Here is a 19,705-nt window from a genome sequence, read left to right as displayed (position 1 = left end):
TAGTTCCGTAGAATTCTCTATAATATCTGTTATCTTAATGTTTATACTTTCTTCCAAATTGAGTATTTTATTATTAAAGCTGGCCTGTATATCTTTAGAATTTTCGATGATCTTATCTTCTAATGTATTGATTAAATCCTGGAAAATTTCCATAATTTTATCACTGATTTTCTCTTCCAAATTAACTTCCAAATCAATTATTTTACTATTCAAATTGTTCAAGTTGTCTAATTTTTGTAAGGACGAGTCAAGGTCACCTTCCAACTCAAAGCAAAATGTGTTAGGATCATCACCTTCCTCAATCAAAACGTCTCTCAGTCTGGCTTGCAAAATGCTTTTGTTTCCATCTATCTCGCATTCCTTCTCTTCCAGTATGCATTTTGATTCCGACACTTTCAAATCTTTCAATCATTTTTCGGAGCCATTGTCAGCTTTTTATTTTTCTAGTCTACACACACGCCACACTTGACACTAATTGTTACGTTTTTCCTCGGTTTCGTGTGGATAGAAAGTCACAATTTATTTAAACACAATTTATTCTACACTAAGTAACAAACAATAACGATTAAAAGACTTAAAGATATACAAACTATTTATAATTATTTATCTAGAAAGAATATATTTTGAATTTAGCGCGACGACTGTACTCATCTATTTATTTCTGTCCTCCTCAGGTCCTAGCCGTCGGATTTTATCCCACAGCTAAAGAGTTCTCGAATAATCCATAGATCATTAGGTGCATAGAGAAGGTTTTGAATGTTCTCGTATGTACCGGGTGGCCAACTAAGAATGGACGCCGGCTGTATCTCAGAAACTACTTATCATATAACTTTGGGAAAAAAATTCTAAGTAAATTGACTAAGAGAAATCGCTGGAGATTATTTTTAAGTTCGAAAAATGCCCGCTAGGGGGCGTTTCTCTAATATCCAATCAGAAAACAGGGTTTTTCTCAAAAATATGCAGGTGAACAGGTATTTTAAATATTACTATTGAATCACCGAGAAATTTGTAATTTTTTTAATATAAAATATTTTGCTCTATCTCATAAAATAAAATGGTGGGGGAAGGTGCTTTTATTAAAGTAAGGATAACTCTGATTTGGGTTATGCGATTTAAACAAACTAGGGCTCGTTTAAAAGAGCTTTTGTTCCTTAATGATCTCCAGTATAAATTTTGTTTTCACAATTTTTTTCGTGGTAGCTAGAGGGCGCTGTTTAACATCATAACAGATATTGCGCTTTTGCATAAAAAAATTAAATAGGAGGCTATATTTCTCTTTACACAGTTAAATAGAGCACAAAATTTCCTAAATATCAGCGCAAACCTCAACTTTCTATCTTCTCTCTAACCGGAGATATTAAGAGAACAAAACATGTTAGGCTGCCGCTTAGGATTATATACTCTAAAAATTATAGTAGTAGGCTAGGAAACAAAAAGAGGTAAATTGGTTACGTCAAAATACCAAAAAAATATATTTTAATTTCATTTTAATACCGTTTAATTATTATCTATCCATGTTTCGGTTTTGATTCGACCCCATAAATTAAAACCGAGGCATATTGTATCCGATGACCGAACTGGCCATGGAAATATGCCGCTCCAGCATCTCTCTCTACTAAAGTAAGTGGTATCCAAGAAGTCCCACACATTCATAGCAAAATAAGCGGCACCACTGCCTCAACTACACCGACGACATTCATGCTGATGAAATTGCAACAAATGCAATTTCATCATGATGGATCCCCTAACAAAATAGGCAAATCATTTCTTAAAAATTATGGATAGTTGATTTCATTCAGATAATTAAAAAAGTCCAATCATTCGTCATCCTAGAATTCCTGCGTAAACATTTAACGACCAACGGTCTTGGTGCTAAACTACTTGCATCAAGGGCAGATTTGGAGCAGTAGTGCATATTGTTAAGATTCGCACCTTCGTTCGGTGCCATATGAAAAGTGACTCAAACGACATAAACTTTATAATATAATAATAAATAACACAAACAACATGTAAAACACGAAAACAAATGAAATCAAGGACGAACTTGGATTAATAACTAAAATAAAGGAATAAAGCCCTAGTTTTCGACCATACGAAATTTGGCGGTTTTTTCTGTTAAAAACAATATGGCGGCTAAAATTCCTAGAAATTTTAATAAAATAATTGATTCTCCGACTTTCGGACATTTTAATCTGAACCTAACTAAGTACGTATAATTAACCAAAAAATTCGTAAAAATTATATGGATGGATGATAATGTTACATAAACACTTTTAAATAAATATAACGTCATTTTTAAAAAAAAAACGCCCGAAATTCGGATGCATGAAAACTGAACTTAAACGTTTTGATATTTTGACGTAACTAATTTACCTCTTTTTGTTTCCTAGCCTACTACTATAATTTTTAGACCATATAATCCTAAGCGGCAGAATAACATGATTTGTTCTCTTAATATCTTCAGTTAGAGATCAGATAGAAAGTTACGGTTTGCGCTGATATTTTGAAAATGTTGTGCTCTATTTAACTGTGCAAAGAGAAATATAGCCTCCTATTTAATTTCTTTACGCAAAAACGCAATATCTGTTATGATGTCAAACAGCGCCCTCTAGCAACCACGAAAAAAATTGTGAAAACAAAATTTATACTGGAAATCATTAAGGAAGAAAAGCTCTTTTAAACGAGCTCTAGTTTGTTTAAATCGCTTAACCCAAACCAAAGTTATCCTTATTTTAATAAAAGCAAGTTTAACCTTCCCCCACCACTTTATTTAATGAGATAGAGCAAAATACTTTATATAAAAAAATACAAATTTATCGATGATTACAATAGTAATATTTAAAATACCTGTTCACCTGCATATTTTTGAGAGAAACCCTGATTTCTGATTGGCTATTAGAGAAACGCCGCCTAGCGGGTATTTTTCGAATTTGAAAATAATTTCCAGCGATTTCTCTTGGTCGATTTACTTATTAGAATTTTTTCCCAAAGTTATACGATAAGTAGTTTCTGAGATACAGCCGGCGTCAATTCTTAGTTGGCCACCCGGTACTACTCCATTCCAGCGGAACTCGATTTTTATCGAACGTTCGAATGAATCATTACGGTGTCTGTTCTTTAATGCGATATTAAGGTCATCTTGGGGCGGGACATATAGTTAGGTTAGGTATGGGTTATGTCGAGTCCACACGGGTCCGCATCAATATTACTATTATTAATATGAAAGGTTAAATTTAGACTTTAACTGAATTTTAAATGCAAAGATACAATATGAGAAATAGTGTTAATTTTGTCCACTAAACTAAACTTTTAAAGGGTTAGACCTATGAAAATAATGTATTGAACCAATTTTGTAGAGAATTTTCTGAGCTTCAATTTCTTTAAGAGTATTGTTTCGTAGGTGTCATATTTTTCAAGATATAAGATAAAAAGAGTCATAAAAGTGACATTTAACTCCCCTCTCTTCGAGCTCATCGTCTATCTTTGGGAACTTTTAACACATATCAGCCCAAGTCTGGAGAAATCATTTAAAACCATTTTCAAAATTGTGGGATTTTTTTCCACCGATTTTTCTAATTTGACTGGGCTATGAGACAATCTCGCAACTTCCCACAATTTGCGGAGAATGCCCTATAAATTTTGATACCCTTGAGAGTGTTGAAATATACTTTTTTTGTGTGGCGTAAACGGCAGTACTTTTTTACATTCACTCACAAATTTATATAAAATTTTTAATTTTTATTTTTATAGGATGAATGGATGAATTGCCAGCAAAGTTGGATATATTTAGAAGTTATTTTTTCGGCACCGGATATTCAAAGGCAACTTCCAAATGAAGCCAAATTATTTGTTATTGTAGATAAATCTTGGAAAGATGTAATGAGAAGAACCGCAAAAGTAATATTATTTTATTATTTATTGAGATAATACTATGGGGGCGCAGTTTGGGCCATTATACAGGGTCCGGCAAAAGTGCGTTGGGCATCTGTAGCTCTTAGAATAAAAAACTTAAAAAGAATTTTGTTTAAGTGCAAATCTAAAGTATGTTCTAGGATGTATTCCAGGAAATTTTTTTAACTTCTATAGGGTGGCTCAAAAAAGTGTGAGTGGATTTGGAATATTTTTTTTTAAATGTACACCCTGCATATTATTGCATTTTTGGCTTCTTTTTAGATCACTTTACATAATCCTAAGATATGAGTAAATATATTTTAATAGTTTCAGAGATATTAATAAAAAATAAATATTTTTCAGCCTTTCTTAAAAAAAAATATTAAAAATACAAGAACTGTCCTGAAATCAAAACTATATTAGGTATTTACTTTAGATAGTCCGTACCTTATTTTGCTATAAATGTGTTTAATCTTAAATCATTCAAGATGTTTAAAATTTTACGCCAGACTTTCTAAAATAAAAAAAATAATTTTTCTTATATCTTTTTAATGGAACACCCTGTATATTATTTTCCAATAGATGGAGAATTAAAAAATAAACATTTTTGCATTTAGAGTATTTAGAAATGTTTAAGGGTTTTGCAGATATTCGCGGTTTTATATTTCATGACATTTTCCATAATAAATTTTTATTAAGGCCACACAATGATTTTTCTCTGGTATTTTACCGTTGAGAGAGCCATATGAAATTATACTGCGTGTATCTGCGAAACCATTAAAAAATTTGAAATATTTACTTTAAATACAAAAAATGTTCATTTTTTTATTCTCCATCTAATAAGTGTTTCATTTAAACAAACAAAGAAAAATATTTTATATTTCAGAAAGTTTGGTGTAGAATTTTGACCATCCTGTATGATTTAAGATTACCACATTTATAGCAAAGTAAATATAGACCGTCTGAGGTAAATACCTAATATAGTTTTAATTTCAGGAGAGGAGGAGGATTTAGTTTTAATTTCCGGCAGAGGATGGCCCCTTGTTATGGAAAAAAATTCAGGACAGTTCTTGTATTTGTAACAATTTTTTTAATGAAGGTTGAAAAAGATTTTTATTTATATATTAATATCTCCACATACTAACCTGTGATACTCCAAAACTATCGAAATATATTTATATCGATATATAATATATAGATTATTCATATCTTCGTATTATGTAAAGTGATCTGAAAGGAAGCCAAAAATAGAATAGAATAATTTATTGATATCAATACCATACAGAGTGGCGTATATAAGTCAGAACATGAAATAAAACACATATATAAAATAAAATTAACTTAAAAATTAGCTCAAAAGACATGAAGTTAAAATTACCATAATAGATGGGTACGCAATGACAATTATTATTTTAAACATTGTAATAGATATAAACATAGGGCAGAAGTTTCCAGTTCCCACATTCTGTTGTCGAAGTTGTTGTTACTGAGCCTTGTGGAACACCATTTTTAAGAGGTCTTGGGTTCGACCACACACCGTCAACGACCACCCTCTGTATCCTGCCTTCCGTGTAGGATTTCAAAAGGGCAACACTACCCACACTAAATTTATTATAGTCGAGTTTTTTAATGAGCAACTCGTGAGACACACGATCGAAGGCTTTATTTAAGTCGCTAAATACCACGCCGACATGCTCCCTGCCCTCAAATCCATCTAAGATGAATGGAACGAGGTCCGGAATAGCCAGCACAGTGGCAGTGCTACATCCCGGATCTGAAGCTGAACTGTTGGACGTTCAGCAATAAATTATCTTCAAGGAACAACGCCATACTTGAGGCCATACACTTTTCAATGAATTTTGAAAAAACAGGAAGCAGTGAAATCAGGCGATAATTAGATATATCATTCTTGTCCACATAGCCTTCTTGAGACAACATGGAAAAATGCATTCCCTAGAGCATAAATTAATATTTTTTTTAGCGGTTTAAGGATAAGCTCTCCCTTATCATCTTTATAATCCTAACACTGAACCCAAATTTGTCACGCGAATCTTTATTTTTTAAATTAAGAATTACGTCCCTGACCTCATTAAAACACTCTCCGAACTTTAATTCCTCATCCAGCAGATGAGTAATCTTAAATGGAATATCCTGTGTATATAACACTGTCCATTTCCGACCAAGACATCCGCCACACTAGAGAAAAAATCATTAAATGCATTGGAACCAATTGTCATTGAAGGATGTTGTTCTGCTAGTTTGGCACGGTTGTTATTCACGATTTTCCAAATACTTTTTGACTTATTTGTTGAATTAGAAATAAGTCTATTATTATATTCCCTTTTCGCGACTTTAATTGCTCTTCTATACTGTTTTTAAAGCAGTTTCTATTGTCAAGCAGTTCTTGGGATGGGTATTGTTTAAAAAGATCATTTAGAAAACATAGACGTTCTCGCATTTCCCGCAGTATGTCATTAAACAAAGGAAACATAGTTTGATTTTGTTTTTTTATATCTTTTCTGAAAAAGACGTATCAAAAGCTTCTAGAATCTTATCACAAAAAAATTTGCATTTAGTACTAACATCGATGTTGTGTTTAGATATAAAAAACCAGTTATATTCTTGAATTAAAGTAAAAAAGATTGCTTACTTTTTTCAGTGATGGATCTATATTGCCTCATCAGTGTCTTGTTATTTGTATCTTTATCTATACCAAACCGAAGCTCTATTAAGTTGTGATCAGAGAGACCGTTGTCGAATATTTTGATATCGGTAAAAAGAGCATCGAAGTTAATACATAGGTTACATGTACAGTTTCCGCCGCGCGTACCGACATTCACCAATGCACGAAATCCATATGATTCCAGCATGTCATTTACCAACACTGACTCGCTTTGTTTTGTACCAAAGAGTACATTAAAATTGTAATATTATCTGATATTATTAGAAAGTGCCCCTCCCTAATAGCTAGAAGGTCAATGGTGGACAGTTGACATTGAACGCCAGATTATTCCTACGCATCCTAATTGTTAAACTCATGTATTATTTTATATTTAAATAATAAACATATATGATTAAACAATAGTAGTTTAAGTCATATTACAAAAATCGCCTACAATAATGATTTTTCTGCGATGTCCCCCACTGTCTATCGCTCTAGCAAGTTGAGTCACAAACACCTCTATACTTTCTCCAGGAGATCTGTAAACGCAGAATATATAAATATTGAGACTCTCTATGTAAGCACAGCAAAGTTCTATGTTTTTTTTTCTATTGAAAATTTCGAGATTTTCGTAATATTATGTTCAATAGTAGTCAAGAAGGTTAGCTCACTATTGCAAAATATTTATTAGTTCTCTTCCGAAAAAAATGCAATAATATACAGGGTGTTCCATTTAAAAAAATCATCCCGATCTACTCACACTTTGGGCCATAGAAGTTAAAATATTTTCCTGAAATACATCCTTGTACAGGGTGTACCATTTTGGTTGAAATCATACTATATGTCAGTTATATAAGGGATAGAAGATAGAAGGGTGCGGTTGGCACAGACCTGTGCCACTTTTTTGTTAAACGAAAGATGCCGTAAACAAAATTTTCATAGTCCTCTTCGTTTATGTCGATGTCAATTCGATGTCCCAAATTCGATGTTCGATTCGATGTCACAAATTGCAAAATTTGAGACATCAATATATCACTGTTATTGTTGATATCCAGGAGGTGAGAACTGTTTATTGTAGAATTTTTACGTAGAATACAGTGGCGTAGTCTGTTTCTCTACGAAAAGAAAATTTTTGAGAATATGAACTATAGTTATGTTTTTTTTAAATGGAACACCCCGTATATTTATCAATTATATGATAATTTTTACATTGCATAAGCTTCTCAAAAATATATATCGCTCTATATTTATTTTCACTATTTACTCCAATATCTAAAAAAAAATATTAAAAAATTATATTTATTAGTTGATTAGGCCTTGATTGACAATAAAAGAAACTAAAGAATTATTAAAAATATACACTGCTATCTGTCTCTTGTTTTATTTTGAGAGCCACTAATAAATTCATTATATATTAGGGAAACTTAACTCTCTACCGGTATTTGTAAATCTTGTAAGCTATCGTATCGGAATTTTTAAATATTCCTTTAGCCAATTTACGTGAAATATACTTTCAGCAAAATGGGGCTTCTCCTTACAACTTAACTTACAACGAAAATATTAGAATTTTGTTAAATTATTGTTACGGATTCCGTGGGTCCACTAATTTAAACTCACGATAAAATACTTAACGAATTTATTTTTCTCGCTCTGTACGCACAACTTGTACTATTTACAACACAATTTATGCAACTACTATTACTCTAACGGTGCTGGCACCTTCGCCAATTAATTCAAAATTTAAAACGCGGTATTATCAAACTTCAAACTGTCCCAATTGCCGATTACGCGGGCTTATATACTCTATTGACTGTTTCTCGAACCTTTTACAATTCTCGGAGAGCGTTTTACTTCCTACTGGAAAATTCTACTGTCTGATTCGCTTACTTGTTGACTTGATTAAGAGATGGCGCCTAAAAATGTCTTTTACTAAAGTCCCTAGATATATAAAGGACCGCAATTGGTTTGTTCAATGTTATTGGCGCCAATATGGCGGATTTTTGGGGTATTTCTGCAAAAACTGTAGTGGTGGGACTGTTTAAATGTCATATTTGTCTGAATTTGTCATGTCAAATGTTCAGAAGCTGTCAAATTCAGAATAAAAATATTTATCCACAAGAACAAGACAAAGACCTTACTTGCAAACTACCATACATATCTTTTTAAAAGGATGCTAAGTGCCAGTAAAATCTATACGTAATCACTCCCTAAAATGTTTAGTATAGTTTAGTTTTCAATATTTTGCAGTAAGAAATTAAGATAAATCTACGATATATGTATTATCATCAGACCAAAGGAATGGATAATTATCTAAAAGATTAAGTTATGTTATGGTACATACCTCTAAGGTACATACATAGATTTGGATGATATGGCTTCAGGTGGTTTTACTAGTCAGGACTAACCGATATATTAATCAAAACAATGAAAAAAAGCTGAAATAAATTACAGATCTAAGTATCAAGAATGTTGTTTATGCATATAGTTATTTTCATGGACTAAAATAGATTAATTTTTATGTATTTATTGATGGTAATTAATATTTTTTGTTTCATATTGTAATTACTGCTTTATTTAATTACTAATAAAAAGTAAACAATATAATGTAAGTATGTAAAGTTATATTTAAAAATTTGATCTTATAAAATCAGTTATAAATAAAAATGTGTGATTTAAAGTTGATTTTTATACATCACATTATAAAATTGTTAAGATTCATTTAAAGTTTTACATACTGCTGAGTTAAAATTATGCCTACTTAATATATGTATAACAATTAGTTATTTTAATGTTAAATTTATAGCAGTATAATTTTTTTATAAAAATGATACTTAAACATTATGAAGTTTGTTGTTTTAAAAATGTAACATTAAATTGCAGAGCAAAATATATTTTAATTGTGTTATGTGGTATTACCTTGCTTTTATTCAATTAATAATCAATTTTTTGTATAAAAATCACTCCATAACATTCAAACCTTAATCATACAGTATACATATAGAGCTCCGAAGCATTTCATGCTTCTTTCCAAGTTATTTTTAACTTAAGTGCACAATTATGTACCTAAAATGTCGAAACTACCTGAAGTAATACTAATTGAAACAATCTTTCTATCAATATATTAATACTTATATTTCAAAAATAGCTGGTATGTATCAATTTAAATATTACATTTATTTGTTTCAACCTTGGTTCAAAATTTTCTCGTATTCTTCAAATATAAGTTTGTAGTTTATTCCTATAAATTCATAGTTCCAAAGACTCGTTAAATCATGCTTATTTGACAAAACTAAGTACGGCATAACTGGTATAGGCAAGGTTTACTTATGGCATATGTATCTCCTTCTCATTGATAAACAAAGTTTTTCCTATTGTTTCGACTAAATTAAGTACTAAAATGTTATTCCAACTTTATTTCTTCTTACCTATTAACTTACTTCTGTTGGCGTACTTTGCGCTAAAAGCTAACATAATATAATAAATGCTAATACAAATGAAAAATGCTTATATGGAAACCATCTACATAATATATAAAATGCTGTTTATCTGTGTCGTCTCTACTGAAGTAACGACTTGCTCTAGAAAGTTGCTTTTTTTACTAAAAGATAGCTAATTGGCTCTTCTAAAAACTGTCGCCGCCGGATTTTTTGTTTTTCATTTAATTAAAAAAAAATAAAAAGTATTTTTTTCCTCATGTCGCGTCGTGGCGGATGCGCCAGGCTTCAACTAGATCGTTTATAAACACTTAACTTATATAGACCTAAAAAAATTAAATTTATAAAATCGAATACCAATATATTACCTGATATTACGTTAGAATGAAGGTAGATATGTTTAATTATAGATAATAAAGGTAATTATATCATAAATAATTAATATTTTATTTTACGGTTAACCTGTCAAGGGTTGGTCGGCCATATTGGCGCCGAACCGAAATAGCCAAATGTGTGCCTCCTTTTTAAATTTCCCGCTAGTTTTGGCGCCAATATGGCGGTAATTGCGGTACTTTATATATCTAGGGACTTTATCTTTTACTTTTTGGTACATTCGCCATGTTTCTTGACACGTTGCAGCAATGTAGGCAACCAGTAATAGAGTTTAGCGCCACATACACCTTGACATTGCCCCCTTCTCAAATTTGATCGTTCCGATCAAGGTTTCCTGTCCGGTATCTCTTCAGTCGATCCAGATGTACTACTTTCATCTTACTTCTAGGGCTGCATTGAATCCGGTACACAACATCATTTATCCTCTTGATGTATAAGGATCTTCCCATGCTGGAGTTAACTTTGGAGATCTTTCTTTCTTGCGCTGCGGGTTGTACAGGGTGGCGCCCCTCATACGCCGCGGAGGCTCCAAGGAGCACGAGAGTTTGTATTGAAATGAAATTTTGTAAGCATATGTAGGTTAATTCAGAGCATTTTTTAAAAATATAGAGTTCTACAGGGTGTCCCAAAAAAATTACATATCAAAGTTGTATTTTTTGTAATGAAACACCCTATATATTAATTGATTTTCGGATTCTGGAAGAAAAATAAAGGTGAGTTTTATAAGAGAACTATATGACCAAAATGTAAGGTCTTTGACATATTTAACATTTTCTAGAAATAAAGAACAAATTTTAAATTACAATAAAAGCTACCTAAATTGGAATTTACGCGGTATAGCCTAATATGTAGTTAAATTAACTATTGTACAGGGTATCCCACTAAGAATAGCTCTCGGCTGTATCTCGGAAAGTATTAGCCGTAGCGGCTGCAGAAAAAAATATTTATAACTAAAGAGGCTATGGGAAATTCCTGGTAATTATTTTTTAGTTTGTAGCACGACCGCTAGGGGGCGCAACTGCAACAAAAAATAAGAAAATTGAGTTTTTACACCATTTTGCCGAGATAAGGTGTACTATAAGTAACAGCTTCATAATCTTCAGTAAATTTTGAATACTTTTTGTTAGAGCCATTTTCCCCTATCTACCAAAATAAAGTGGTGTGGGAAGGTTAGATCTGTTTTTATTTGAATATTAATAACTCTGGATTGGATGATCGGAATCCAACAAACGAGGGCTCGTTTAAAATAGAGTTTCTTACTCTATATTGTACCTTATAAACAATAATAATAAGCTTTTGAACGTAGACGCTAGGGGGCGTTGTCTTACAATTTAACAAACATTGCGCATTTTTTCAAAAAAATTTAATGCAGTAGTATATGGAATTTTAGCTGATAGTAAAGAGTAGTAAAAGCTTAAAAAGTCAGCGTAAACCGCATCTTGATATCTTCTTTCGAACCGAAGATATTAGCAAAATTATAATAAATACCAAAAAATAAGCCCTTAATTACCTTATTTTTACAACACGGTATCAGTAGCAGTCCAGATTATGCCCAATCTAACCTAAAAATAAAATAGAAACAGTTATTTTATTTTAAAATCGACGATATACCAGAATATTATATCAGATGTATTAATATCTAATAATTAAGATATTAATAATAGTGACCAAGAAACGATGATTCAGTGAAATCATGGTAGGCTTTGAAAATAAAGTTGCTTTTGATGTAATAGTATAAACGTCAAATGGATATTAGATCAACATTTTGATAGCCTTAACAGCGTTTTTTTTATCTTTTGATTGCTTTTTCAAAATGCCAACAACTTCAACTACTTCAAATAATAAAGGCATTTTGAAAAAGGATTTAAAAGATAAAAAACGCTGCTAAGACTATCAAAATGTTGATCTATTAACAATTTGACGTTTATACTATTACGCGAAAAGCAACTTTATTCCAAAGCCTACCATGACTTCACTGAATCATCGTTTCTTGTTCACTATTATTAATATCTTAATTATTAGATATTAATACACCTGGTATTATGGTATTCTGGTATTTCGTCGATTTTAAAATAAACTAACTGTTTCTATCTTATTATTTTGTTAGAATGGGCCTAATCAAGAGGGCTACTGATACTGGATTGTAAAAATAAAGTAATTAAGGTCTTATTTTTTGGTATTTATTAAAATTTTGCTAATATCTTCGGTTTGAAAGAAGATATCAGGATGCGGTTTTCGCAGACTTTTTAAGCTTTTACTACTATTTACTATCAGGTAAAATAACACATACTATCGTATTTATTTTTTTTTTAAACTCGCTATGTTTGTTAAATTGTAAGATAGCGCCCCCTAGCGTCTACGTTCAAAACCTTATTATTATTATTTTTATGGTATAATATAGAGTAAGAAACGCTCTTTTAAACGAGCCCTCGCTTATTGGATTCTGATCATCCAGTCCGGAATTATTAACATTAAATAAGGATAGATCTAACCTTCCCCACCACTTTATTTTAGCAGATAGGGGAAAATTGTTCTTATGATAAAAATCCAAAATTTACTGAAGATTATGAAGCTACTATTTATAGTACTGTAGCGTTTTTTTAAACAACTACCACTGCGAACGGCAGCTTTTCATCGGAGAGCAGTCGTGGATAAGGTATTTCACTGGAAAGAAAACTAATTAAGAACAATAAACAAAAAATAGATATTGGGCGCCAGGCATGTACAGAGAAAGAAAACACAGTTGTATAATACTTAAAACTAATGACTATATTTATTCATGACGTTCTTTGCTGATACATGACATTGTAGAGTTCTAGTAAATATACAGTGGTTATATGTCAAAGAAAGTGGTGGTAAGAGTCGTACTAAATATCAATGAAAACAACTACGATAAAATACAGGACATGTAAAGTTTAAGAGAAAATATGAAATATAGCATTACTTTAATTAATTTGATATATTCCATATATATAACCTGTAGATTCTAGAATCTATGTTTGATTATCCATCTATTAAAATAGTGCAATAATATCTATAAAAGTAATACCATTACAAGACGTAATGCAATGAAGCATAAGATCTAAATTATATTTTAAAGATTATATCGACATGAATGTTCTTAACAATCTAACCACTGAACATAGTCTGTACGATATTACTTAAGATGTACGTTATTGTTTAAGACTGTAAATGTTTTAAATGTTAAATGCAAAACTATAACTTAAATCTACACTTAGCTGTTCTTTATGCAATCCTGCTTAAAACAGTAACATCGTGAGGAGGTCTAGCATCTCTGTACTGTCTGTCGGCGATCCAGGCTTAGAAATGGGGGTGAAACAGCACGGGGCTCAAGCCACATCCACGCTGGGGCACTCTATGTGTAAGACAAATCAATCCTACTGGGGACATTTGTCCATGGGACATCCGTCCATCAGATAGTGGCACAAGAGAACACTACTAGGACCTTGAAAAATAGTCCATACCTTGGACACTTGTCCGTAAGACAATGTCCGTCCATAAGACCCTAAGAACACGAAACTCTTGTTTAAAATCAAACACCGTCTAATAAACAATGAACCTACCTCGAAATACTTCCGAGGGCTCAATAAATAATAAACAATCTGTCCTTTCTTCCAAATGACATTCTGGTGGACAAAAAGCAAAGGGACGCCAACGTGCCAGCCAAATACAAATACAAGTTGGGACATCCGTAACTCTACCCTAAAATATTCACTAATAATATCGAATCTAAAAGGAAAATAACTCAGCTTTTACCTGTAGCTTCGAAATAGCAGCTGATTCAGATTATACAGCAAGATTTAAATAATCACCATTTCTAAAATCTGGGATAAAACAGAGCGTCAAAACAAACTGAGGTTAAGCACGGAGAGTTGACAGAAGCGATGTTGACAGCGCGCGCCTTCACAGAATAGTAACAGGGTTGTGTCGAACGATCACAGGGTTGGCGACCAGGGAACGTGAAAATTACGCGTCAAATAAACTATCCGGCCTGAACGAGAGGGAATCCGGTGATGATAGGCCAGACATCATATATTATATGTAAAAAGACATGTAACGAACTAAAAACGTTACACTGCCCTCCTCCGAAAAGAAAAGAAATGGACCTTTTTGATGAAGTAAGGTACACTTTCTTTTTCACAAATCTGGAGATGGTAAAAAAAAATCAAAAGAAGAAAATTATTTCGTGAATTTCAGAATAGACGAAACCCATTTGAAAATTGATCAGGTTCTCAAAAAGGAAGCGGTAAACCAAAATAAAAACGAAAAGTACCAGTAAAGAATATATGATGCAGGAGATAAAAAAACTAAAGGTTTAAAATTACTAAAGTCAGTTTATGACAGTCACTGTATATGCCGTAAAGTACAGAGATTCTCGAGCCACTGTTCGCTAAAATAAAAAAAAATAAAAAATACGGAGGTACATCTGCTAGTATGGTACGCAAGATTAATAAATACTGCTATAGTTAGGTGTTTTATAACGATATAGGTGTAAATTATCGATAACTCAGGCTAGACAAGTGTAGACTCCAAAATACGCTATGTTCTAAAACAACGCGACTCAACAATAATTAAAGAGAACGTCGATCCATTCATGGTATCGATATGTCTCGGTTTATAACCTTGGTGATAGTTTCTGAAACCAACATTCTAGTTCATGTCAGATCAGCTACGCCAGAGAAGGAACACTACAATACTAGAGCAGATAGAGGTATATAACGGCCGGTAACCTAAAACCAAAACAACTAAACAAATTTACTGTGCAAGTACAAACCTTCTCCCGGACGGAATGAACAATACTAACAACGCCAGACAAGGAATTATATGGAACTAGAGCAGTTAAAGGTTGACGACGGTCGGTACTACAAGACCAACACAACCAGACAAATATACTGTTCCAGCTCAAACCTTCTCTCAAACGGAATGTATCATACTAACAACGTCAGACAAGGAATTACAGACTAGAGCAACAGAGGCTGAAGAAGGCTAACCGAGCCTAAACACTTCAACAAAATTTGCACTAGCTCAACACTTCTCTCCAACGCAATGACTGGAACCAACAACAACAAAAACCAGAAATAATCACCAAGAGACAGAACTACAAAGAAAGATCAAAATGAAATGAATATGGAAAAATAATACCCTACATCTGTCAGCATGAGGGGATGCACTGTAGTGTACATCAACTAAAATGGGATAAATAGAGCATATCTATAACGATACCCCAAAATGACTCTACATAAAAAAAATACAACTAAAAACCTTCTGAGCCTTAGCTCAGAAAGAAAGAAAAAATTCACAGATTTTGCAACATGCGCAACCATCATAGGCGTATTGAAAATACCAGACACAAAAGTCGGCGATGGTCAGCAATCACCTGGTTTTTTACATTTTATATTAACTTGTGACGTCATTTGGAAGAGCTCAATAGAAATATAAAAGAACTAAAGCTTGTTTGGAAAGCAATTTGACATTCGTGACGTCAGCACTCCGGCAGTCTAACGTATCGCTAATTGCCATTCGCAAATATATTCCAGATACGTATAGTGATATTGTATTAGTATTTTGATATTTGATTTTTATCGTGATGGCTTTTTATAAAAGTGAAGAATTTAGTAAGAAAAATATTAATGATGGAGATGAACGTGTACGGATTCATGAATGGTCACGATCACGGTCACGGACACTATAGAAATGTGAGGTATATATATATATATATATATATATATATATATATATATATATATATATATATATATATATATATATATATATATATATATATATATATATATATATATATATATATATATATATATATATATATATATATATATATATATATATATATATATATATATATATATATATATATATATATATATATATATATATATATATATATATATATATATATATATATATATATATAGCTATGCTATATATATATATATATATATATATATATATATATATATATATATATATATATATATATAATTTTGCAGTTTTTAGGTAAATAATGAAATTATATAAGAGTTTCTTGCCTATATTACCAGTTCAAGGCAAGAAACTCTATAATTTCATTATATACCTAAAAACTGCAAGAAATTTATTTTCCATTATATAATTTGGGCTAGCCGAAAAAAGCCTTTATTTACTATCGATAGTTGTGCCTCGGTGGTACGAAAGTACTACGCTATCTCGCGATGCGGGACTTAATATCTTACCGCTACTTTACGACAAGTCGTGTTTATATACTCTGCGCTGTGCTCGACATATTGTGGAAACGACCCAAGCTCACCTGATGATGGGGTAGGGCCTCGAAACCGGTAGTGAGAGCAGGTTGATCCACATTATGTCGAACACAGCGTGGAATTAATTTCTATATTAGCAGTTCAAGGCAAGAAACTCTTATATAATTTTATTAGTTATATATATAATTTCATTATTTATTAATTTGCAATAGCACCTCGAACCCACAGTTTCATTATGGAGCCAGATTAAACCAATCAGAATGAGCCTTGATTATGTATAAATAGATGTACAATGAGGGCTTAGTACAAGCCCGTCTTCTAGGTGGCGCCTTGCCCGTTCTGAATTTTTGTATTCCCCTACGATTTTCTTTGAGGGGAATCCGTTAAACCCGCCCATCGTTCAAAAATGGAAGGGCGCGAGGTCACATCTATTGGGCCACTTATTAGCACGTTTCACCCATGTTTTACGAAAATAGCTTTATCCTTGTTTGTTTCAACTGTGACAAGAAAAAAGGAAAAAAAGTTATATTCGCTTCTAAATTCGGCAGTTTTGTTGATCTTTCTCGACTTGTAATTTCGTTTCGTTTAGGTTATGTCTTATAAAAATAAATATTTATAAGCTTTTGAATTGAAATATACCTTAATGCATATCTGAGTAATTAAAAAATTCAGTTTTTTCGTCCCTCGCGAAGAAACATAAACAGTATTTGTGAAATTTGGATTAGAAACTATTATTTTATTAGTTTATTTTGTTGTGTTTAAGTGTTGTGTATTTGTACCTACTGGATAATATTTTCCAACATATTTAATTAAGCAAAAAGCATCTGTTTTACAGGTAAGTAAATACTGTTCATATTTATTTCTAAATTCATATAAATTTGTTTTAAATCACTCTTGGGAAAAATGTTATAGAGTCTGAGATAAGTTTAATAATAAACATTTGATAGATTGATAGATAGATTAAACGATAATGCCCAGTTTGCTTAAAAGTTTAAAAAAATACTGATTTTATGCTATAAATTGTTTCATTTCTCACTTTGCTTTTTTGGAATTGTCAGATATATTGTGTATTTTATAATTTTTCCGAGAATTTTTCTTAATAACTTGATAACGTAAAATATTTTTTATCTACAGTCAACCCTGTGTTTAGATAAAGCTTCATATCAGATTTCCTATTTTATATTTTCACTCAAATCATATTTTTTGTAAAATATGCTTGCAAAAGTAGCGTAAATTTGACAGGGAGGTATTTTTATAGATATACAGGATGATTCAAATATATATTTACTTTTAAAGTTATTAGTTATGAGCAAAGGTTATGAGTTTGTGAAAAGAAAGGCTATATTTTGTATTTTTGCTTGGTGGATTTGTTATTAAATTGTCATTCCAAAAAATACCATAATGTCGTAGTCGTATAGAGTTCATTTTGACCAAAGAATATATTTTGACCCTTTTTGGATTGAATTTTATTGTTTATATAATAAAATATATATTTAAAGCCCTCTCTTTCTAAGTTAAGTTAAAAATAGGTAATATCGACGTTTTTTACTGGAACTAATTTAAGTTAATAATTAATAATTATATAATTCATATAATATATTAAAATAGACTAAATTGTTTATTATATACAGGATGAGTCAAAACTAGATATTATATTTTTCTTTGCTATTTCAAATGAAACACTGTGTTTTATATCATAAATCAACAAAGCTTTTATGCAACTTTTGTTTTATTAAGATCTATATCCCAAATTAATAGTTATTAAATTGTTTTCAATTGTCTCTTTGCGAATAAACATGATTTGTTTTACGCAATTTTTATTAGTAGGTTTGTCGTCAAAAGTGATGTATCTATTTATCAGCGACAAAAAATTAAGAATTAGATGTCTAAAATAATTTCCTAATTATTTTTTACTTGGCATCAGTAAATATGATTTATTTTATCGATGCAGCTGAAAATAATTATCTATTCTAAAAGAGGACATTGCTGTATAAACATCGATTATGGATTTAAAAATTATTTTTCAAAACAAAGTTGGACAAAATTTTTGGAGAAAAAATTGGACTTCTGTTCGAAATAATTGAGAAAAACCCAACAGTATATATCGTGCATTATAATTGATTATACTGCAATTTATTATACACACGTAGTTTTGTTTGGTGAAAATGAAACTTTCTAAAAGTATTCCCAATTAAAACATATTAAGAATTTCCTACATTATAATTTTGAAAGACGTTTGAGTGGGCAGACAATTTGGTCTAAAATAATCATATGTCTAAAAAAAATTAGTCTAAAATAATCAAAAACCACTTAACACATATAACTCGCTTTTAAAAAATCTAAAAGAAATAAGTTTGTTTATTATATTCATATTTTAATTAAATTATTATGAGGTGTGACTGCTAAGTGATCGTACTCGCCACTTTAACCAAGCATTGGTGGGACCTTCAGAGATCATAATGCGAATTTCTTCATACCGTGTAAATCTATATACATGTATTAATAAATGCGTTTGCTTTATTAATTTTTTTTTCTTATACGGTATGAGCGAAAAAAAACGGCGTCTATTTGTTTACGTACAAATGACATCGATATTCATTTCCAAACCACCTCTGAGGCCGTTTTTTTTATCGTATGGTATATATTTACATATCCCTTATCCTTTAATTCCGATTTATTTCTAATAATTATAAAAATAAGATACCTGATTAATTCTTCCGAAATATTATAAAATGAGATATCACGAAAGAAATAAAGTTAATTATCTCGTTTGTTTTGGGAATTCCAAAAAAATAAAAAAAAGGGTATAGAGAATCTTTAGAGACACAGTTCAAATGTTATTTTTGAGTATACTGGTTGCTTCAAAAAATGTGGCGGATACATGTTTTTTAATGCAAAACTCCATTTTTATTTTATTTTCGATTCTGCCTAAAATTCTATAACTTTTTTTTTATAAATAACGTTAGTAAGTATTTACAATTTAAAAAAAAAGTAAAATTTTATTCCTATGTTACTTAACTGTCAGTTGTTTCCGAAGTTGGACTACA

The 19,705-nt window shown here is 31.2% G+C and overlaps 1 protein-coding gene across 1 annotated transcript in view; it reads left to right on the top strand.

The window, feature by feature from the left end:
• The window catches only part of LOC115878420 (dynein heavy chain 6, axonemal-like), a 112,005-nt gene extending 106,308 nt beyond the window's left edge, over positions 1-5,697 (top strand). Inside the window, exons 3-4 of the mRNA XM_030894934.1 lie at positions 3,751-3,897; positions 5,563-5,697. Of these exons, the coding sequence (XP_030750794.1) occupies positions 3,751-3,897; positions 5,563-5,697 (282 nt within the window). The remainder of the gene's footprint in view (positions 1-3,750; positions 3,898-5,562) is intronic.
• The last annotated feature ends 14,008 nt before the right edge of the window (positions 5,698-19,705 follow it).

The sequence above is a fragment of the Sitophilus oryzae genome, unplaced genomic scaffold (assembly GCF_002938485.1).
Source record: "Sitophilus oryzae breed Bouriz unplaced genomic scaffold, Soryzae_2.0 scaffold_1509_pilon_pilon, whole genome shotgun sequence".
Taxonomy (NCBI): Eukaryota; Metazoa; Arthropoda; class Insecta; order Coleoptera; family Curculionidae; genus Sitophilus; species Sitophilus oryzae.
The sequence above is the reverse complement of the archived record's forward strand: the minus strand, read 5'-3'. Positions and strand labels throughout refer to the sequence as shown.